General features: G+C 34.9%; 5 protein-coding genes and 1 non-coding gene across 6 annotated transcripts; 1 reads left to right on the plus strand and 5 right to left on the minus strand.

Annotated features, from left to right (window-relative positions):
- Window positions 1-1,959: 1,959 nt before the first annotated feature.
- LOC108810931 (peroxidase 1-like) lies at window positions 1,960-3,666 on the minus strand. Its single transcript, XM_018582998.2, has 4 exons — window positions 3,367-3,666; window positions 3,075-3,266; window positions 2,809-2,968; window positions 1,960-2,431 (listed from the first exon to the last, which is right to left on the minus strand). The coding sequence occupies exons 1-4, from the start codon at window positions 3,628-3,630 to the stop codon at window positions 2,025-2,027; spliced, it is 1,023 nt and encodes a 340-aa protein (XP_018438500.1). The 5' UTR covers window positions 3,631-3,666; the 3' UTR covers window positions 1,960-2,024.
- A 415-nt stretch (window positions 3,667-4,081) lies between these two features.
- LOC108806505 (putative transferase At1g60990, chloroplastic) lies at window positions 4,082-6,786 on the minus strand. The gene is made up of 12 exons (XM_018578648.2): window positions 6,518-6,786; window positions 6,232-6,333; window positions 6,119-6,152; window positions 5,959-6,032; window positions 5,816-5,881; window positions 5,630-5,694; window positions 5,446-5,533; window positions 5,294-5,359; window positions 5,047-5,212; window positions 4,881-4,964; window positions 4,682-4,809; window positions 4,082-4,591 (listed from the first exon to the last, which is right to left on the minus strand). The coding sequence occupies exons 1-12, from the start codon at window positions 6,716-6,718 to the stop codon at window positions 4,406-4,408; spliced, it is 1,260 nt and encodes a 419-aa protein (XP_018434150.2). The 5' UTR covers window positions 6,719-6,786; the 3' UTR covers window positions 4,082-4,405.
- Window positions 6,787-10,753: 3,967 nt separating this feature from the next.
- LOC130496955 (membralin-like protein At1g60995) lies at window positions 10,754-15,252 on the minus strand. The gene is made up of 15 exons (XM_056989708.1): window positions 14,951-15,252; window positions 14,713-14,775; window positions 14,520-14,625; window positions 14,211-14,407; window positions 13,724-13,805; window positions 13,365-13,426; window positions 13,106-13,200; window positions 12,919-12,998; window positions 12,517-12,600; window positions 12,241-12,357; window positions 12,063-12,148; window positions 11,875-11,981; window positions 11,667-11,758; window positions 11,489-11,565; window positions 10,754-11,423 (listed from the first exon to the last, which is right to left on the minus strand). Exons 1-15 carry the CDS (start codon window positions 15,101-15,103, stop codon window positions 10,944-10,946), a joined length of 1,881 nt encoding a protein of 626 aa, XP_056845688.1. The 5' UTR covers window positions 15,104-15,252; the 3' UTR covers window positions 10,754-10,943.
- Window positions 15,253-16,964: 1,712 nt separating this feature from the next.
- Window positions 16,965-19,937, minus strand: LOC130496922 (cleavage and polyadenylation specificity factor subunit 3-I). The gene is made up of 5 exons (XM_056989612.1): window positions 19,720-19,937; window positions 19,528-19,625; window positions 19,337-19,382; window positions 19,103-19,252; window positions 16,965-18,835 (listed from the first exon to the last, which is right to left on the minus strand). Exons 1-5 carry the CDS (start codon window positions 19,861-19,863, stop codon window positions 17,192-17,194), a joined length of 2,082 nt encoding a protein of 693 aa, XP_056845592.1. The 5' UTR covers window positions 19,864-19,937; the 3' UTR covers window positions 16,965-17,191.
- Window positions 19,938-19,988: 51 nt separating this feature from the next.
- TRNAR-UCG (transfer RNA arginine (anticodon UCG)) lies at window positions 19,989-20,062 on the minus strand. The gene has a single exon. It is a non-coding gene; the product is annotated as a tRNA-Arg (tRNA).
- A 126-nt stretch (window positions 20,063-20,188) lies between these two features.
- On the plus strand, window positions 20,189-22,698 carry LOC108812995 (protein RTF1 homolog). Its single transcript, XM_018585410.2, is given in 3 exon segments — window positions 20,189-20,332; window positions 20,576-21,813; window positions 21,816-22,698. Coding segments are annotated over 2 exon segments (1,926 nt in total). The 5' UTR covers window positions 20,189-20,332; window positions 20,576-20,594; the 3' UTR covers window positions 22,523-22,698.
- The last annotated feature ends 605 nt before the right edge of the window (window positions 22,699-23,303 follow it).

Here is a 23,303-nt window from a genome sequence, read left to right on the forward strand (position 1 = left end):
AAAGTTACTTTTGTCTAGTTGTTAATGTACCTCTTAAAAAAATACCACATCATTGTTTAAGTCCTCGAATGAACATATATTAAGAATATATATATCAAACAACGTCGTTTTATCTTGTTAACAGTTAACTAATTTATTTTAGAGTCAATGTAGATTTATGCACATTTTAAAAAGTTCAGGTAATTTTTTTTAATTATAATTGAGTTCAGGTCGTATTTGGCACCGACCATGTGTTCGGATCGTATCTGGCACCACCGAAATTGTTTGAGTCGAAATTAGCACTTTTTACCGTATGTCAAAACATTGTCGTTTTATCTTGTTAACGGTTGATTAAATTTTCTTAAAGTCAATGTAGATTTAAGCACGTTTTTAAGAAGTTCGGATAGGTTTTTTGAATTTAATTAAGTTCAGGTCGTATTTAGCACTGACTATTTGTTTGGATCGTATTTGGCACGATCGAAATTGTTCGGGTCAGAATAGACACTTTTCCCGATATTATTTCAGTATGAGTTGTTCAGAAAATTTTACACGTCATATGAAAATAAACATATAGTGAACATCTGATGTACTTATTTAAGTTTTGAATATCTTATCAAATATATATATACTAGAAGATGATCCGCACCTTGTGCAGATTAATATACATCCAATTAATTTTAATTGTAACATAATTTTTGTAAAATTTATATATATGCACTAGGTGAAGACCTACGCCTTGCGCAAGGTAAAATTTGTATTAAAAATTAGCAAAATAAAAGTGTTATTTTTTTGTTGAATATTTGTTCATTCACATAGATAGTATAAAACCATTATCAGCTTTGGTAAGTTTATATACAGTATACTACATGATTCAACGTTTATTTATTAGGTTATGAGTTATATTTTAAGCGTCCATACTCTTAGGGCTGGGAAAAAAAAACGAATCCGAAGAACCAAACCGAATCCGATCCGAAAGTAGTACCTATTCAAATCCAAAATTGTTTAAATATCCGAATGGATTCAAATTTTTGGTATTTAAGGAACCGAAACCGAACCCGATCCGAACCAAAATATTTCGGATACCCATGTATCCGAAATATTTAATATACTTATATTTTTAGATTTACTGTATATTAAAAATCATCAAAAATATACATGACACTTTTAAATTGTCTAGAAGACTTGAAAATATATACAGATAGTCAAAAGTACATGTTTAAATAGTTAAAATATACTCAAAACACCAAAAAAAAATTAAAATATTTATTAATTCTTTATCCAAATATTCAAATCAAAGCAATTTATATTTTAAATTTTGGTATTTTGATACAAGTTATTCAAATTTATATGTAATATATCATTTTTTTTACATTTGTGAAGTTTAAAGCATATAATGAATTTTAAAATTTTAAAAATAATTTAAATGTGTTATCCGAACCCGAACCGAACCCGCAAAATATTTCAAAATTATGTTTTAAAATAAAAATATTTCTTTTTCTAATATCAAGACTATCTGTGTGAAATATTATTTTTATGAAATCACATTTTATAAAATATATATTTTTATCTAAGAAAATATAGATATGAAGAAAGTATTTTATTACTTCAAAAGTATATTTTATGTTATTTAAAACTTTTTAATGGAATATTAATATTTTATGAACTTTCTTTTTTAATGAAATTATATTCTATAGACATATATGTCCTTTTTAAAAATTTCTTTTAAGCTTTATAAATTTTTTCTTTTTTTTAATTATATATCTTATCTGGAAATTTAAAAGGAAACTAAATAAAAAACCAATAATAATATTTTAAATATAATATTTTAATTCATTAAAAGTATCAATGTAATCAACCATCATGAAAAATTAACTTGATTGCGGCAAATAGTAAATTGACTTCTCAGATAATATTATTCGAGAAAGGAAGAAATACATTACATCACTTTAAAATTCAAACACAAAGAACTTCGGTGGAAAAAGGAGTTGAATAAAAGAACATAATAAGCAGAAAACGTTTTAGAACTTCAATCATCCAGTCCAAAGTTAGTTAACAAAGGCGCATTTCCTCCTGACCTCACCTTGCTTCCCGGTAAGAATCTCGACGAAACCAAGTTTGACCATTGATTCTGAGAAATCTCTGTTGAAGGAAGCCCCACGGGTCAAGACCTGCGCCTGAATGTAGAGGTTGGTGTCAAGGTCATCGAGAAGTGTTGCATCAGATGTGAACAAACCCTTCTTCTGAGCCACAATGTTGAAGTAGTGAGAGTCAAATTTCTTGGCACTGCCTGGGTCCATATCCACAGGGGTCTTGAAATCAGTTGGCTTGCATCTTTTCTTCAACGCCCTAACGTAGCTAGGGTTCATCGCTGGGTCAAAGTCGCCTCTGCCCGTGAAGTTATGGATACGGTTGTTGATGATAGCGCAAGAAGACACACCTATGGTGTGAGCCCCTGTTCAATCAATCATTTGATAGTCAGCTGGCGTGATACTTAAATTAAGATTTTTTTTTGGGTCAAAACATGTTTTAAATTAAATTCTAAGAGGGAAAATCTCCGAAATTACACATTTTAAATTTTATTTTAAAATAGCACTGAATAATAAAAATTCTCAAAATATCATTTTATACTAACTCTTAAATCTTAATCTCATTTCTACTTTCTAAATACTAAACTCTCATCGCTAAACACAAACCCGATAATAAAATATATTTTTAAAATTTTTAATTGGTGCTATTTTATATATAGTTTTCTCTGTGTAATTTTTTTGAATAAAAGGTGTTATAATACTATTTTAGGGTATTTTCTTTAGATGATTTGTATATAAATACCTGAGAGGACGACTAGGTCTTTAGTGTTAAGACCCTTGTCGAGGAAGTTTTTCTTCAGTGTCTTTACATCGGAAAATGGAGATGGTAAATTAACTTCGGAAAGCTTCGAGATGCGTCCGTCCCTCCGCCCCAATGGAACAGGCCACCATGGTCCTCCGATCTAAAAAGATAAAGAAACCAATCAATGAGAAAAATAAGTTTAATACGAACACTAATGTTAACTGGTTTTGGAATGATAAATCATTAGAATGCAACATGTTACGTACCACTGCAACAGCGTCTCTAGCGACCAAGGCAAGAACATCAGCGCAAGAGACAGCACCACGACAACCCTTAATCCTGTCGAGAGCTGACTTGGCGGCATCAACCACTTCGTAGCCTCTCACTGACAAGTTGGGCACAGCGTCTCTTTCCGCATCTTTGAAAGGTGATTTCAGAAGAATGGAACCGTCACATCCCTAATGTGTACATGAATAATATCCACAAGTTAATTTATGAAGGTGCAAACTATACTATATAAAGGACTCACGTAAAACATAAAGAAAAATATTAACTTACTCTGACAAAACAGTCGTGAAAATGCATCCTCAGAAGGGCAGCAGCAAGAGTTGGCCTGCGAGAGACGTATTGAAATGTGACACGGCGGACAATGGTTTCCACTTGTGGACACGTGGAGCGGTAGTAGTCAAGGTCAAGATCACCCTGCATTTTTGGGTTCCTTTGTCCATTTTGTTTCCTAAGTGGGTTCCCATATGGATTTGCAAGGGAAACTCCAACAATGCCAAGAAGAACCACAAGGACAAGTAAGTTCTTCAGCGCCATTGTTGTCTCTCTTCTTTGTTTGAGTATTAAAGCTAAGTTTAGGGATGAAGAGAAACGAGAAAGCCTCAGGCTCTTTTTATAGGAGGGCGTTTTGAAAAGTTCCGTTGCTAAATGTCAACACATGAATTAGATAATACCCATTTGCAAATTTTAATCATATCTGTTTCTTTATAGAATCTCCGAAGAACATTGCATGCCTCCACGATCATCCTGATTTTGTTTGATGCTTGAATAATTCAACTCTCAAGAATATATAAAACTCAAAATTTTGAAATGATTATTAACTTTTCTGCCTTAATTCTCTTTTGCTCTACGGAAAGTCTACGGAAAGCAAAGTCTGTTTTTCATTCGAAGTAAAATAATAGTATTCTCAAACCAATGCTTTGTTGTTCTTTGTTAACCTCAAAGTGATTATTATCTAATTGCAATTGTATGAAAACAAACATAAAAATAACAAAATACATCTAGGTGATTACCCGTGCTCATGCACGGATATAAATATTTATAAACTGAGCCCCAGTCAGATCCAATTGCACTCCTAAACCTACCAACATGCGTATCTGCAGTTGTCCTGATATTATTTGCCCTTAAAATATCTATTTATGAACGAAAACTGTTGCTCTAATTTCTTCCCTATCAAACAATATTACTGTAATGATGTTACAATTTCCAATGAGAACCCAAATACAATATGCTCACATCTCAAAACATATTTGTAAAAAGGTTTGTTTTGGGTACTAATGTGCAGTTTCCTTGTGCAACTTTTTTCTTCTACTCAAGAACTTGGGTTGGTTGATGGAGGATGTTGCCGGGATAGATAAGGGACTTCAGCTACTATCCCATAAATGTCTTCTCCTATAGTCACTGTGTTTCCAATTGAGGCTGCTTGCTTCTTGATGTACCCTAACCCGAAATGGCTAGATCCGTTTCTTCCCTTAGTGTAGCTAGTTAGCTTCCCGACCTGAACATAATGTCAAGAAATAATAAAACAAAACGTAGATGCTATTCTTTGTTTTGGAGTAACTAAGATATGAACACAATGGTTCAATACCTTTTTCCCGTCGAACGTGATGGTGCTGCCTGGTTCTGCTTGTGCAGAGAGTTCAAGTCCACACAACCTTTGTTTGATTCCATCATATGTTATAAGTCTTGCGATAGTCTCCTGCCCCTTATAACATCCTGGGAAGTTTGTTTTTTTTTTTAAACCTGGGCGTTTTCATTTTAGTTCAGTGACTAAGCTTCTTTAGTACCTTTGTTCAAAGAGATTGAGTTCCATAGACCCGCTTCCAGAACATTGAATTCCTTGCTGAGTTCTCTCTCAGGTGCTGGTCTTCCTGCAAAACATTAACGCTTTTGGCCTGAGAAACATATAGCTAATGGAAAGGCAAAAGACATAAAAGGATAGTGTTGTACAACCTTGAATGACTCTAAGTTTCTCCCAGGCCTCAGAACCCATTGGAACGGCACCTTCAGATAGAAGAGTCTTCCAGACTGAAACAGCACCACTAGGTGACATTAGCATGGTAAAGCCTTCATCTGAAATAAGACTCCCGACCCCAACTGTAATTGGCATTCCATCGAACTGAAAAAGGAAAAAGAACATATGACTACAATGCCGCTTCACAGGATTTGTTTCAGAGTTTAATAAAAAAAAGAGGCTTACGCTGTAATGCTTATGTTTGCCATATGGCTGCCCAATAAGATCTCCCAGATTCAGGTTAGACATAATCTGTTTCAAGTTCCTTTTACATTAGCATAAAAAAAAACAACTTATTTGAACTGTCATGGTCACTCTGCTAAAAGAAAGAATCTTACTTGGTTACATTTCGGTCCTGCTAAAGCAAATAAGCAAGTTTGCTTGGTGATATCTTTGATCTCTACTTTGTCAGCAAAAAAGATATACCTGAGAAGATGAAGATGAGAAGTAAGTGACATCAAGGTACTCAAAGTCAGAGCCTTAAATCTTCAAAGAAACGTTATACTCAAAGCCTTAACATACTTGTTTAGCATCTCAATTATGGTTTGGCACGTAGTTGGAGAAACCATTAGCATTATTGCGTTTTTCTGAAAGGGAAAAGAGTCAACATTTTTTTTTTTAATCATGGAAGATTAAGAGCACCTGAAGGAGAATCCAACCTAATAATATCACACTCCCAGGAAGAAGAAAAGAAGAAAGTGTAATTACCATTATCCAGGCATGTGCAATATCGATGGTTCTTGCAGTTGGGGTAACGAATACAGTGTCACACCCCTTAAGAAACGAGCAAACAAAAGTGGTTACTAGTGACAGAAGCCAAAAAATCTACACTCGATGAAAAAAACAATCACCTGTCCTTCGTTAAGGCATTCGAAATTTGCAGTAGTTTGGTTGTGAAGGAAATGAAGGCGGTCATCTCCACTAACTTGATAGCAAAAAAAAAGAGATTTAGGGTGGTAGCATTACCCAAAATTAAAGCAAAATGAACTAGGCTGATAAATAAGGACATACCTCGTATTCTGCCAAAATGCGAGAGGTCCACGACCTGTAAATCAAATGTTGATCAGAACAAGAATCATAATGCAAAGAAGTCAAAATTTTAAAAGAAAGAAAAGAGAAGATACCACAACTCCGTTATCAAAAGCATCCAAAGCCTCATCGTCGTTATCAAAACTCTCAACAACACCATCTTCTGACACTATCCCTCCACCAACACTTATTGTATCCTTCGCACAATCCATAATTGCAATCAGCCAAATTTTACAAGCAAACTCTAGAAAATTAATAAACTGATTTTTTTTTTTTTTGTAACTGCTATCTGCAATAGTGAAATTCAAGACTATAATATTCAAGAAGTTGCTATCTGCGGCGGGCAGCAGTTAGAAGAAGTGACACGGATAGGAAGCTTACGAGGAGATCATGATCGATTGGAGGCGGCGAGAAATCAAATTCGGAAGGCGAGACGCATCTGAGCCGAAGCTTCGGTTCTCCTCGAGAACCGCTATTTCGGAGACGAAGGGAGCTGCGGCTAAGATTTGTCCCGTGGTAGAGACATGGAAGCAGAGCTGTAGCAGTGGCGGTGATGTGGCTAACGCCACCCGTCCTCATCATCGTGTGTCCGTACAAAGTCTTTAGAAGATTTTTTTTTTCTTTGTTTAAAAGTCGTATCTCTCTAACTGGGTTATGACTGTTATGAATGTGATTTGTTTTTTTTTTTTTTTTTTTTTTTTGCTCAAACATCAAAAGTTATTTTTGCAAATTTTGTTTATGTCGTTTTGATAATCATTTTCACCAAAAGAAAATGACATAGCATATTATCAACTATGACATGGCTTATGGACCAACTGTGAGATGGAAAATCATAATGTTGATTTTTTTTTTTTAATATGGTTATGATTTATATATCACCGCTCAAGTAAATATATTTAATATACCAATAACTAATATAATAATAAAAGTATAACAACATTTTACAAATTTCAAAATATTGTTAATTCTTTCTATAATTAAATAATATTATTACTAAGAAGATCTTCAAAAATTATGCAATTTCTTAAACAAAAATATATTTTTTTTCTTAATACCTTTAATTTCATGTTGATATATACAAATTTTAAAAAGTTTATTTAGTTTTACGTTTGATAATCATACGATTTTTATCGGTTATATAAGTTGACTTATTATCTTTTAATCTAAATAATATTCATATTCTAATCGCAATTCTATAAAATATTCAATATATTTTATTTTTATATTTGAAGTGGAAATATGAAATAAAAAAATTGAAAATATATCTAACATTGTAGTTTTAAATATACATATATCTATTAGTAAATATAAGTTTAAACTAAACAAAAATATTATTTTATCTTAATTTTATGTACAATTGAATACAAATTTATATTAAAAATTCAGTAAGAAAATAATGAAATCTAAAATATTAACAAAATTTTATATGAACGGGAGCTAGCAATCCGGATCGTATTGAAAAGGTTAGTGAGACACATCATGGAACTATTAAATGTAATTTAAATTTAAAATTTTAGTACTGCACATTATGAAACACCTGGTATTAGAGCAAAAGGAGACAAATATAAATAGAGAAAATGAACCAAAAATTTCACAAGTAAATAAAATACTAAAAAATGCAATGCAGTGTAACATTTTTTTTTAACAAATTGGAGAAGATAAACACACACCAAATTTACTATTTTGAATACTAAAGAGAATAAAACATTAAAAATACTTTTTTTACTTAATTAGTATTAAAATATCTGAAATAAAAGTAAATCATTTTTCCACATAGATTATATCTTTATATGCATTATAAAGTTATAAAGTATGATTAAATAATATAGAGTAAACAGAAATAATCTTTTTCTTTTTTGTCGGGTTTATTATGCTATTAGAAACAACGAGAAATATTACATTGACAATATTACAGCTGACCATTCTACCTGCCTTATAAGAATTCATGTCTGACTGCATCATCCTGAGCCGCCTTATGAGATCCATTCCTGACGGTATTCCTTACGCCATACTGAAGATCCCTTATAAGACTTGTCTCCAATAATCTGTATAATTCGCCTTCTCCGGGAATTGAAACCCAGACCTTCTAATATAGAAATTGCGTCGCCTGGGATTCGAACCCCAGACTTCGGTGTAGAAGTCTTTAAACCTTGACCACTGGCCACGGTACTTCCACGAAACATAAATAATCTAGAATAGAGAAAATGAGTGAAAAATCTCAAGAGTAAATTAAAAGTAAAATGCAACGGAACATTTTTTTTTCTTCACAAATTGGCTGGGATAAACACGCACAAAATTTACTCTTCTTTGAATACTAAGAAAATAAAACATTAAAATAATAATAAAAAATTTCTACTTGATTGGTATTAAAACAAGTGAAATAATCTATTGAGATTTGGTGTGTATCCACATTAGTCATGAGTTCCATTCTCTATAGAAACTAAATTATTATTATTTGGCAGCCTGAGTTTAGACGTTGATCCATGTGATTTACATGGTGGACCGTAAGAAGATTGGTTCAAACCTCTGACATTAGTCGAAAGATATTTCAAATCACTGAAACAACTTTGAATTTTGTAGAAAACTAGGTATTTTCGTATACCATGTGCAGTAAGGAATTTTTTAAAGCTAACTTATATTTAAAAATAAATTTTATTAGATATTATAGATTTTACTATCTTCTTACTAATATTTAATATATATTTGATATATATTAAATCAATTTGTATAAAACTAATAAAAATGATATAAAATTGTATAATTATAAAAAAAATTAGCCTAAATAATGTTTATAAAATTTGTTGATATATAAGAAACTAATAATCTTACGATTAGATATTTAAATTTTAAAAACATTGTAGAAATTTTTGAAAATTTAGTAATACAAATTGTATAATTATATAAGTTCTAGTAGCCATATCATATTTGTTTTGTGAAACTGATTGTAGAGAGAACATGTGACAAAATTACTTCGCAAATACAGTCCAGGGGTTATCATATCAAATCACATATAGATCTCATTTTTATTTTTTAAGTTTTACTAAAATCACTAAAATAACTTCAAATTTCACCTAAATCCAACCAAAATTAAAACACTGCAAAATCTCCTGGAACCTTTAATTCAGTGCGCCCCCTCCCCCTCCCCTCCCCCCCCAATTTGTATAAAACTAATAAAAATGATATAAAATTGTATAATTATAAAAAAGCTTAAATAATGTTTATAAAATTTGTTGATATATAAGAAACTAATAATCTTACGACTAGATATTTAAATTTTAAAAACATTGTAGAAAATTTTGAAAATTTAGTAATACAAATTGTATAATTATCTAAGTTTTAGTAGCCATATCATATTTGTTTTGTGAAACTGATTGTAGAGAGAACATGTGACAAAATTACTTCGCAAATACAGTCCAGGGGTTATCATATCAAATCACATATAGATCTCATTTTTATTTTTTTAAGTTTTACTAAAATCACTAAAATAACTTACGAATTTCACCTAAATCCAACCAAAATTAAAACACTGTAAAATCTCCTGGAACCTTTAGTTTAGTGCGCGTCCCGCCCCCACCCCCTCCCTTCTCTTAGTACTAGGGGTGGACGTTCGGATACCCGTTCGGGTTCGGATCGGGTATTTCGGTATAGGAGTATAATACCCGTTCGGGTATTTTTGAATTTCGGGTCGGGTTCAGATATTTTTAGTTCGGATTCGGTTATTTCGGGTCGGGTTCGGATATTTAGATTTTGAAGAAAAAAATTAATTTTTTTTATTTTTTAAGGTTCTTGTATTTAAAAATTTAGTTTTCGATTAACTGACTTCTTATGTTTTTAATAGATTGAATTATTAATAGATTTGGAGGTAAATTTCAAAAATAAGTAGACATTTATTTGGCTATTATTTTTAGAATTTGGATGTAACCTTTGTTAATACATGAAATAAAAAGCTTGATATTCATTTTAAGTGAATATCAAATCATTTTTTCTCTATAATTATATGTATATTATATAATTTTAAAGTATGTGTGACATTAATATATTGTATAATATATAATCTTAAAGTATGTGTGACATCAATATAAATATTTTAAATAAAATGAAAGATGAAAACTAGAAATATAAGGGTAAGTATATCTATGTTCGGTTATCTTTGGATATCCATTCGGGTTCGGGTATTACCCGTTCGGGTTCGAATATCCAATCTCTCTTAAATCAATATCCGTTCATGTATTTTGTTATTTCGGTACGGATTTCGGTTTGGGTTTTTCGGATCAAGTTCGGGTGCGGCTTCGGATATCGGGTAAAGTGCCCACCCCTACTTAGTACTACGAAAAGTCTAGTTCACTCCCAGAAATATAGCTACCCCTACCCTCTCACGTCAATGCCACGAACCTCTTATCCATTCTTATTCGATCACAGCGAAGGAGCAAGTCAAAATAGAAAAACTCACATCCACCCCACCCCTACTTAGTACTACGAAAAGTCTAATCTTTGGGGTTTGTAAAACTAATCCCAAACTCAGTATTTTTCTTTTTAACGGCTGGATGGAGTGGACGGATTGACATGTCTATTTTAATCCTAGTTTTATGCTGTCAATAACTAGTTGCGGATTGCAAATACTTGCAATAAAAGTTTAATTTAAAACTCATTTTCCCCAAAACAATGTCATAAATTTCTTTACCAACTGTTTTTACCATTACCAAGCCTTGTATCCCAAATGCTTGTTTCTCTGACCACTGACTATACAAGTAACAAGGAACAGAAAACCAGAACCAAAAAACGATATACAGCAAACAAAGGAATATATTTAGTCCACTACAAGATTATCATGATGAGCGTTCGGAAGGGAAGTATCTGCGAACGCTTGAGCTTCATCTTCATCTCTCGTATCCCTAAACCTCGAGAGAAACGAGTTAAATCCTTCTGAGGAAGCACCGCCTAAAATCCGTAGTAACATCGAGCTGAACGAGCTCATAGCACCTGCGTGCGGATTAGGCTCTACAGGAATGTTGGCGTTTGCTGTGTTCACTTCTTGCTGTTGATGCTGCATTGGATTCTCGACTCCTGCATCCGCTGCTGCTGCTGTTGCTGCTGGAGATCTTGTTTCTGTGTTTTGGTTTGGGGTTGTGTTGTTAGGACCAGACGGAGATCGGTTTCTTGTTGTTGTTCTGTTCAGCCTTGTGATGTGAAGAGTTGACGCTAGGATTGTTGAGGAAGTGATGTGGAAGTCTGGATGCTGGTGAAGATGTGACTGTCGGCTTTGAAGGAATCTCTGAAGTGCCGGTACCTGCGGCTTTTGTGTTTTAGTTTTCAGATAAAAGAAAGAACTTTCCATTGAGAGTAAAAGTTTACCTCAAACCGGTTCCAGAAGTACAAAATCAAGTGTTGCATGAATGCACCGGTTGTCATTAGCGCTAGATAAGAAAAGCCTGTTGAGAGAGTTGAGCAGTAAGTGACATATATTTTGACGTCTCTGAAAAATATAGACAGTAGTTAGTCAGCCAAAATAATGTATAAACTTAGTCCTTACCATAAGCGTACGAGAAGAAATAAATGTGGAACACCAAGAAGTAGAGCAAAAAGAAACGCGGGAAGAACTTCATCGATATTGGTGTTCTAACACTACAACATTTGGAACATAGGACTTTTTGTTAATTATCAGTTAAGGAACAAATTTGTAATTGCTTGCAAGAGACCTCGATATATACAGGTAAACTGAAGCAAAAGGACCTAATAACCTTATCAGGGTGAATAATTCGCATAGCCAGACAAGAACTAGGACCATGAAAGCTAACAGCTGATCGTCATAAAACTCAAACAGGAAGAAGAGAATCCCAATCATTATCTGCAATTTACAAATGATTATATTATGTCAGTCACGAGACAATCCTCTGAAATGTTGGAATAAGAAAAAAATAATGCATACCGGTACAAAGACGAGGGATTCAATCACGTGCACAAAGATCAACTGAAACGTTGGTAGCCGATGCTGAGCATGGTGTTGAAGCTGCACTGCAAAAAATAAAATTGATATCCAAACATATAAAAAACTTGAGAAGCAAAGATGGGAAACCATCGGGTAGTGAAACAGAAGAAAGACAAACCTGTGAACTTCAACATGCGAGTTTGCGTCTCTCGCAAAGTGAATGACACAGACATTGTGGTTGTGAAAAACACAAACAGAGACATCATAAGAACACCACATTTTGTCACCAAGTAATCTGCATAAGCCCGGCATAATCAGATCTATTACTTAGGCAAATGGTTATGCTGAACTAAAGAGAAAGTTGCAAGGGCTACTAACGCCACATTAAAGAGATTTGAAAGAAGTAAGGTAAACTTTTTAACGTATGCTGTTAACGATACAGAACATGACATACCTCCAAATTGCGAAGAACCTTCAGAAAGTTCTTGGGAGTAACTAAGATTGTAAAACTCTCTTGTCTGGAAGTTGTACATGTAACCTGCAATGGATGAAGTTCGCAGTTATATGAGGTGAATTCTCCAGCTTTCACAATAGCATATAGATAAAAAAAAAATCAAAAGGGAAATGAGCAGGCGACAATGACAGTCTCTTTCTAGCGTAAGCTAAACTTTCAGATGGAAATAGGTTGCACACAAGCTACAAAAGCAGGGATAAATAAATGCGTCCTCAACACAAGGAATTCAGGCCTAGAAGGATGCAGATATATTACTTCGCTCTGCCTAATTGCAAAATGAAGAGATCCACAAATAGTGAAACTTGCACGGGGTTTATCAATTGACAAACAGCTAAAACCTACCTTGACCAGCAGAGTTCTGTAAGCTATTCATTATAATTGTATCATATCCTACAACTCTGTTGATAGTAAGTTGCTGCAACCTGCAAAAGTAATTTAACTTTAATTTTACGAAGCTTATCATCAGGATCCAGCCTATCCAATTAAATTTAATTGTTTCCATAATGAGGACCCATAACATGAGTATTACCTGTTGCCAAAGCAGGGATGTCGAGCCGATATGCTTACATTTGCAGTGCGAATGTTATGCCGTGACTTTGCTTCATCAGGCAGCAGAAAGTAACCCTATACGGAAATAGGACAAAGCAACTGTCAGATCGAACCAGAATTTAAACAGAAGAGTTCCTCATTTTTAAATCTTCCTTACAAAATAGATTATTATAGTGTATGAGATGCTCATGGATCTTACACTAGTCAGCTTTGAATTCTTAACAGAGAAGAATGTTTACCTTTTCCATAGTATATAGATATGTTGGTTCAAACTCTTGAGTTCTTCTCTCAAGCCATTGAACTGTCACAAACAATCGACTAACAAATTAATTTTAAGCATACCAGTAAGTGCATACATCTTCCCACCCAAAGTAGAGTAAATGCCCAACCTCTTAATCACTAAACCTCTTAATTAAAATTGAAACTTTTAGTCATTTGCCTATCTGGAAACAAGAAATGTTAACAATGTAATGTATGTATCCAGATTGTATTTTTCATTTGTAAAAAAAGGCTCAGCATTGTCTGATAGGTTCACTAGATAATGAAGAACAAAACCACTAAAGATATAAAATAGAGATTCTATTGAGAAGGCTTTTACCTGCATAGTAGTTGACCTTATCCATATACAGCACATGAAACAATTTGGGCATATCAAGATTCAGCGGTATAGCAACAATGTTCTGCATTTAAAATTTGAAGAGCAAAATAATTGTTTTAGTCAAAGACAAAAAAACAAACAAACTGAAACTCACCAGATCTTAAAGTACTGTGCCACAAAATATATAGATATCTTTTAAAGAGCCAAATCCGAAGCTAGGCCTAAGTTCATTTTCCCTCACAAAACAAAGGGAGGTAATAATGCAAACAATAGAGCCACTTAAATCTTCCAGTAACATATATTTCCGACCAAAAGAACCATGCTAATTGCTGCCATAAACACTAAACAGAAACCTCGCAGAGGAGATGAAACGTCTATATATAACAGCCGCAAGCAGTATCTAAGTCATATTTTGAGAAAAAAAAAGTAAATGAAACAAAGAGGTAAGATGAACTAATTATTCTAAGTCAGTTAAGAGACAACTCACCCATATTTTTCTAACACCTCTGAGGATCCGCGCTGTATGGTGCAAAACGAAAGATATGCGCCTATAAAACTTTTTGGGAAAGCGAAGAATAGCTGCTCTGACAGTCTCTTTTGCAGACACGGAGAAACTACTCCGGGGCTCTTCCCTGTCGACTTTGACAAATGTATTATCAGCAATCTCTTCACTGGCACAGCTTTCTACAAGATTTCAAAAAAAAAAAAGAAGCAGCATCAGCCCCTGCAAACTTTAAAGATATTTAGGCATTCTATCTACAGCCTATACTCCTGAAGATAAGATAAAGAATCACACCTTGATCATTCTTTGAGACTTCCAAGTTGTCAGCTGAAGCTTCAACTTGAGGAACATCAGCAGCAGTGCTTTCATCACTACGTGACCACAACCCCGCGCTTGTTATCTATACAACAGAAATAAGTTAGTGACATATATGTTGTAGACAAATTCATGTCTTGCAAGGAGTCAGAGGAGATAAGAGGTTACGTACCTTGATTTGTAGAAGCTCTGCTTCAGATAACTCAACTCCAGTCAGCTCACTTGAACAACCAGGCTTTGCAAGAAAAATAGTAAAGTTCAAATATTTTAGATAATCGTTCTAATTATAAGCCCTAAACCCTATCCAATAACCCAAATTTAAAATTTGTGACAATCGGCTAACCCTAAATGTAGTTTCACTACAAAACAGACAACAAAATAAGAATAAAAAAAGAGTGAATTTTGAGTACCTGTTGAACATAGTTGGCGTGCATAACAACGAGGATGCAGAACAACGTGATGGCGAGGAAGAGGAAAGTATACTCTAAGAAAGCCCTAATCCTAGGATTTAAGATCTGTGAGAACCTCTCCTGAACCCTTATAAACGTCTGCTCCGGATCCATCTTCGATCTTCTTCTTCTTCTTCAACGAAAGGAGTGCGTCCACATCGATTTCGATTTTGCTCCGCAGCGACGTCGATGGAATTCGTTTAATTAAAGATTTTTTTTTTTTTGAGTAAAGCTTAATGATTGAAAGCACCGCGAGTGAATTATATTAGTTAGGTCTTGGCAATCCCAATCCGAAGAACCGAAATAATAAAACCAAATTCAAATCAAAATTAATTAAATATCTAAATACATTCAAAATTTTGATATTTAAAAAAATAAACTCGATCTAGATTCAAGTATTTTAACTATCTGAATATATCCGAAATAAATTTATATATCTATATATATTAATTATTTTTAGCTTTGATGTATATTAAAAATATATAAAATATATATAATATTTTAAAATTATCCAAAATACTTAAAAATATATACAAATAGTCAAACGTAAATATTTAAAATAATAAAAATATACTCAAAACAATCAAAATACTTAAAATAATTATTGATTCTCCATCAAAATATTCAAACCAGACATTTATATGTTAAGTTTAGATATTTTAACATATGTTATTCAATTTATATGTAATATAATATTTTTTATAGATTTTGAGAAATTTAAAGTATATAATGAATTTTAAAATTAGAAAATAAATAAATGGATTATCCGAGTCGGAACAGAACCCGCATTGATCCGAACCGAATCCAAACCAAAATTTAAAAATACCGGAATAGGGCTGAAATTTTTTACCCAAAAAACTCGAATAGATTAGACCAAACCCGAATGGATATCCAATTTTTTTTTAAATAGTTTATAAAATGCATTCTCGGATTTCAAAAATAAAACTAAAAAAAGATATCAAAAAATAAAAAAAAAATATAAAAAGTTGAAAATTGAAAACATATAATTGAAAATATAAAAAGTTATTATTTTATTTTCTTTCACTCTTTTATCTATTATTTTGTATTTATATATTTGGGGTATAAACATCTTTTACCTTAATGAAACATTTTCATCAATTCTTTTTGTGGCAAAAACTTGGAAAAGTCTATTTGGAGAATTATAAAATTCGTTTAGGTGATTGTAATTTAGGTTTGGGTTTTTGTATTTTTTTTTTGTAACAGTGGTTTTTGTATTTTTCACATGGTTGTTCAAAAAAAAAATGATCAAACCTAAAATTTATAACTTATAATCTTAGATCATAAAACAAACTCATAAAATTTTGGTATTTAAAAAATAAACTCGATCCGATTCAAGTATTTTAAGTATCTGAATATATCTGAAATAAATTTGTATATCTATATATATTAATTACTTTTAGCTTTAATATATATTAAAACATATAAATATATATAATGTTTTAAAATTATCCAAAATATTTTAAAATATATACAAATAGTTAAATGTAAATATTTAAAATAGTAAAAATATATTCAAAAAAATCAAAATACTTAAAATAATTTTTGTTTCTCCATCAAAATATTCAAACCAAACATTTATATGTTAAGTTTAGATATTTTAACATTTGTTACTCAATTTATATATAATATAATATTTTGTTTATAGATTTTAAGAAATTTAAAGTATATTATGAATTTTAAAATTAGAAAATAAATAAATGGTTTATTCGATTCGGAGCCTTAAACTGATAGTTTGGAGCCTCAAAAATTAATTAAAATTTTCTAGGTAAGATTCTTTATAGGTACATCTAAAATCTTTGCACTTATAGCATGGAAATGATTTTTTTTCTATATAGCTAAATATGAGAATCCACATAAACTTTTATACTTTTATAACCAAGAAAAACAATCAACTAAGTAAAAATCAAAATAAAAAAACGTGTCCAAAAAAAAAACGTGCCCAAGAGAAAAAAAATGAAAATCAAAACCATATAAAAGTGAAACTAAATGTTGTTGAGTAAGAACAGCGTCGCAATAACATCCATTGGACTAATCAGCATCACAGTAGACTCACAAAAGCAGCAAAGTTTCATAAAACATAATAACATACATAGACTTGATTACCAGAACTAGTAAACTTGGATAGAGAAACAGACAACTGATGATAAAATTCTATGATTCTTAAATACCTCAACAGCTACTTCATTCAGCTGAGAGAGGGATTGGTTTCACAGCGCTTTGAATCCGATGAAAAGCTACTCTCACTCTTTCTTTTAGACCTTCATGCTCACCCTCTACTTTTCCAGTCTCTTTATCAAGATGAGCTACATTGCCATCGACACTAATCACCAGTTTCCCATTCTCTCCAAGTTTCACATCCCCAAAGAGCGACACAAGAAGAGCATATATCACTTTTTCCACTTTCTTCCCATTCTCCTCTTCGGATTTGACAGCAACTTCCTCCTCCACAATGATCTTGGGAACTTCCCGGCTGATGTTGAGAACCAGAGCTACAATGGAGTCTGAAACCATGTCACTTATTGGATCAGATGACCACTGAAGCGAGATGTGCTTCTCTGACTCTTGCTTCACAGTTACTCTCTCGTGAACTTTCAGTGCTGGAAGACCCGTTTCCTCGTCCGTTGAAGAATCAACGCTCTCAAATATCTTCCCGAGGCGATGTGTTATCACACCAAAAGCTCCTGAGAAAGGGATAGTGATCCGCTGAGTAACAGTTGCTGTTGATAACTGTGAGAAAACATGGAGATCATCAGGTGCCATTATCTGATAAGTGAAACCTTTCTTAACCAGAATCCCACTCACTGAATCGCCAACATCAGGCGTCTTCTCAGCCAACCTCCCAATGGTTTTAGCCATTTTCTCAGAGTTGAAGTACAGTTCAACCGACTCACAGTTCTTCGGATTCATGATCCTCGTGTTTCCATCAGGAAACTCCGTAAAGAGTTTCTGTTTGAGCCTCATCATCTCGTTAGCTTCACCGTGAACAAGGATGATGTTTGGAGGCATGAGCTCTTTCAAGAAAGTGCTCGTCTGCGCATAGTCAGCGTGAGCAGAGAAGGAGATGTAGTGCACTTGCATGTTGAGAGGAGCAGTAAGACCGTTCATAAGAGTCACCTCCTTCGGCTCATTGATAATCGTTTTTGCCAGTGTACCTTCCACCATATAACCAGGTATGATACAAGCGTTTCTCTTATCTGAACACCAGATGTCAAAGAGCTGCCTCGAGAAACCGCTCTGAAGACCTCCAGGACTAGCCATAACCACACATGGACCAACATCTCTGAAATCATCGATGCTGTTCAACGCAGATATGTGCTTGAACACAAACGGATTAGAATTTGCAAACTGGTTGCGGATTCTGTCGTTCATAGATAAAATGTAGGTTTGGTAAACTGCCATACACTTTTTGGCGAGGGGTGAGGCATAGTAGATAGGGATATTGTGTAGATCAGGGTGGTTGGCCCAGTACTCATCTAGAATCAAGAGGAGTTCCTGTGCACGGCCAAGTGCAAAAGCTGGGATCAGGACACGACCACCCTGAGCAACCGTTGAATGGATTACATCAGTGAAGCGTTTCTCCCGGATGTGACGAGATTGATGAAGCTGGACACCGGAAGTGGATTCAATGATGCATATGTCAGGGGAGAACTGAGGAAGCTCAGCTGCTCTTAGATGTCGGTCTTCCTCACGGGAATAGTCGCCAGTGTAGAGGATCCGGACACCAGCTATGTCCACCATGAACATGGCTGCACCCAAGACATGGCCTGCCGTGTAGCACCAGAACTTTATGCCGTTCACTTCAACCGTCTGATGGAAATCAATAACCTGGACAGGAAGTAGACATAAATCTTAGCTGATCACTTCTCTGAAACCGATGGAAAACGTTTAAAACTTAACCATAACTCAATGGACTGATTAAGGTTAGTTGACTAACAAGAATCATATATATCTTATTAATGGTTTAAACTTGTAAGAAGACAAAAAGATGCGCACACTACTTCAGTTAAGCTTCTCTTAAACATATGTGACAGAAACATAATATCTAATGCAACATTATAAGCTAAGAAAAGTTGTAAGAAGATGCGAACAGACCTCGATTTTATCCATGGATTTGTTGATATCATGTTCATCGAACAACATGTCTTCCACAGACACCTTGCTGACTTTGACATAATCTGTAAGCAGCAACTTGTAGATAGCCTTTGTAGCATGTGTCATGAAAACTCGCCCTTTGAATGTAGTCTAATAAAACAAATACTAATCTGAATTAGTTCCAGCTGAAGTTTAAAAAAGACAAGAAGATTTATCCAGTAAGAGAAACAAAACCTTCTCTAGAAAATAAGGGAGGGATGCTGCATGATCCAAATGGAAGCTGCAACAGAAAAAGCATCATCAACCGACAAGCACAAAAAGGTAAAAGAACAAAAAAACAAAACAAACTCCAGCCTGTCTATAAGCTTGAGCTAATCCCTATCAACATCAATCATCATATCATAATCCAACATGTTCACACATACTGAGTAATCAAGAGTACATCGATGGTGGAAGGGTCAATCTCATCGAAGTAAGGCAAGGCAGCCATTCCAGAGTAGGCAGGATTAATCCCACAATCAAACTGCCACACAACAACGAACCAAACCGAATCAAATTAAAGAAAAAGCAAACAACTTTTCTACAAAGGGTAGGGTGAGAATTCGATGGAAACAGACGAGAATGGTTTTGCCACGGAAGGACATGTAAACGCAGGAACGACCGACTTCGTTTCCGGCGCCTAGAGGAGTAACGATAAGCTGATCTCCTTCTCGCGACATTGGCTGCTCTCTCCTTTTCAGAGATGCCGATGAAGATGCCATTTTTCTCTCCTTCGAAATCTCACTAGGAAGGAACACACTCCGATATGAAATTGAGCTCAATCTTTAAAACCCTAATAATCTATCTAGTTTAGGCGAATAAAAAAAAAATAAAAATTAAAAAGAGACGACCACAGTGAGTGTCGAACCCACGACCTTCTGATCCGAAGTCAGACGCGCTAATCAACTGCGCTATGCGGTCGACAATATATTATCCTCAAGTGACTCCAGTCTACTATTTAGTCGTAAATAACAAAACAAAGTGATTTCTATACCGACAAATACCCCTCTGTTGAGTAATTTACAAAACCGATCCCATTGTTTTTGCAATATGAAAGGGTATTTTTGTCAAAATGCTAAAATATCTGGTATTTCTTTTATTATCTCCCTCTTTGACGACCCTTAGCTTCCACTTCCGCCGCCCGTCGATCCCTGCATCAAGTTCCCGGCGACTTCTCTCTTCCCCTCTCACGTTAGTTTCCTTCCAATTCTGCTTGTTTTTCCCCTTCGATCTCCTGATTCGACCGGACTACCCTATTCGAATCGAATTCGATACCCATACGAGAGAATCGATTCCGTGATTCAAGATCTCTCTCGTATAGGTCTCAACATTTGATTTCGTTCCCAATTGTCTTCTGTAACCCTATTTCAATTGTCTTTCTTGCTAGGTTTCTTCTATATTCATTCAACTGTGATCTTCTTGTTGTAATTTCAGGTGATAAAGTTCAGAAGGTATGGTTGATTTAGATGACTTGCTTTTGGAAGCTGCTGGGAGAACAAACGCACCTGCTTCTTCTAGGTCCCGTCATTCTCATTCTTCATCATCTAGGAGACGTGAAGGTTCCTACTCTGATGGTGGCAGCGAGGAATCTGATGAAGAAGATCGTGGCTATCCTGCTACTAGGAAACCCTCTGCTTCTCAAGTTCCTTTAAAGAAGAGACTCGAAGCAGAGAGAGAAGCAGGTTCTGATCGTGAAGGTGACAGCAGCAGCAGCAGCAGCAGCGAGGAGTCTGATTTTGGCGATGACCTTTACAAGAACGAGGAAGACAGGCAGAAGCTTGCTGGGATGACTGAGTTCCAGAGAGAGATGATTCTCGCCGAGCGTGCTGACAAGAAAGGTGACAAGAGCTTCACTGAGAAGCTTAGGTCCAAGAGGGAGAACGAGATGATGACCACCACCACCACCACCCCTGTTTCCAAGAAGGACACTCATCAGACACCTCCGGCTGCTTCGGCCTCTCGTGGTGTCAGGTCTTCTGCTAGATCTGCTGACAGAGCCGCTGCAAAGGATGATGCTTTGAACGAGTTGAGGGCTAAGCGTATGAAGCAGCAGGACCCTTCTGCTCTTAGGAAGCTCAGAGATGCGTCGTCCAAAGGTGGCAGAGATTTCTCATCTATGAAGAGGAAGCCTTCTTTAGCTTCCTTAAGTGATAGTGATAGGTCTCAGAGTGACGATGAAGGGTCCAACGGAGGAATGGGTGACAGTGATGACGACAGGTCAGATGTGCCTACTTATGAGGATATTAAGGAGATTACTATTAGGAGATCTAAGCTTGCTAAATGGTTTATGGAGCCTTTCTTTGAGGAGCTTATCGTTGGTTGCTTTGTGAGGGTTGGGATTGGGAGGTCGAAGAGTGGTCCGATTTACAGACTCTGCATGGTGAAGAATGTTGATGCAGCTGATCCAGACAAGGCGTACAAGCTAGAGAACAAGACTACACACAAGTACCTTAACGTGTTCTGGGGTAACGAAACCTCTGCTGCTCGTTGGCAAATGGCGATGATTTCAGATGGGCATCCTGTGGAGGAAGAGTACAGGCAATGGATCAGAGAGGTTGAGAGAACAAATGGTCGCCTGCCTTCAAAGGAAGATGTATCAGACAAGAAAGAAGCGATCAAAAGAATCAACAGCTTTGTCTACTCGGCGGAGACTGTTAAGCAGATGTTGCAGGAGAAAAATCAGCCTCGGCGAGGCCAATGAATATTGCGGCCGAGAAAGATCGGCTCAGAAAAGAGTTGGAGATTGCAGAGAGCAAAAACGATGGAGCAGGTGTAGAGAGGATCAAGGCTAAGATCAAGCAGCTCGATGCGTCACGGAACAAGAAAGGTGTTGATAAAAAAGCACTCAAACTCTTCGAGATGAACAAGAAGAACAGAGCCGAGAATTTCAAGAACGCATCAGAGGTGAAATCAATCACTGCTAGTCTCAAGGCTGGTGAAGCTGGGTATGATCCGTTTTCAAGGAGGTGGACGCGATCATCCAACTACTACAATGGTAAAAACAGTGGGAAAGATGGAGGAGAGAACGAGGCAGCAGCTGCAGCAGCGGTTGAGACCAATGGAGCAGATGCAGGAGGAGAGAACGGTGTTGAAGCGACAGAAGCGGCTTTGGAAGCGGCTGCAGAGGCAGGGAAGCTGATAGACACAAGAGCTCCAATAGGTCAAGGAGCGGAACACAATCTTATGCATAACTTTGAGTTGCCGTTATCTCTAGCGGCATTGCAGAAGTATGGAGGACCCCAAGGAGTACAGAAAGCATTCATGGCGAGGAAACAGGTGACAGAAGCAACAGTGGGATGCAGAGTTGTTGAGAATGATGGTAAGAGACATGGACTTACGTTAACTGTTAGTGATTACAAGAGAAGGAGAGGTCTTCTCTGATTATTTAAATTATGTATGTCGAAGTATTTTCAGTGTTTCATCATCATCTTTTTATTTAAAACTGCTGCTTGGTCTTCTTTCTTTTTTGTTTGTACTCAAAAATGTTCAGAGAAATTTGTTTTTTTTTTTCCCTAAAATATTTTTGTATTTGCTTGTTATGTGAACTCTCCTGATTAGTGTATGACTGCATCTTTTTTATTAAAACTGCTGCTTGTCTTTTTATTAAAACTGCTGCTTGGTTTTCTTTCTTTTCTGTTTGTACTCAAAATGTTTCCCTAAAATATTTTTGTATTTGCTTCGTATGTGAACTCTCCTGATTAGTGTATGACTGCATGAGATTAAAAATCAAGTCTTATGCCAGTCTTCAATTAGATGGCCTTGCCGTTTCTGATCCTAATGATCAATTAACAAAACACTTTTGATGGTTTGGCCATGGAAAGTATCAACGAGACTCAACGGTGAATTGCATACTACTAAACTGTTCATAGAATCATAACACAAAATAAAAGTGTTGACTTTTCTTTAAATCCAAGAAATTCTCTTTCACTCTTATTATATTTATACAAGATGAAATCCTTATTTTAATATCAATCAATCACACTAGAACAGTAGAATATATAAAGATATATATATATATATATATATATATATATCTCTTGAAATTTAAAATACATTCCAACAACCATATTATTGCATATGGTTAGTCAATGATTAGTGTTTCAATTTCACAAGAAAGCTGTTAACACAACCAAATTGCACAAGAAACAATCAAACAAGATAT

Source organism: Raphanus sativus, chromosome 6 (genome assembly GCF_000801105.2).
Source record: "Raphanus sativus cultivar WK10039 chromosome 6, ASM80110v3, whole genome shotgun sequence".
NCBI lineage: Eukaryota > Viridiplantae > Streptophyta > Magnoliopsida > Brassicales > Brassicaceae > Raphanus > Raphanus sativus.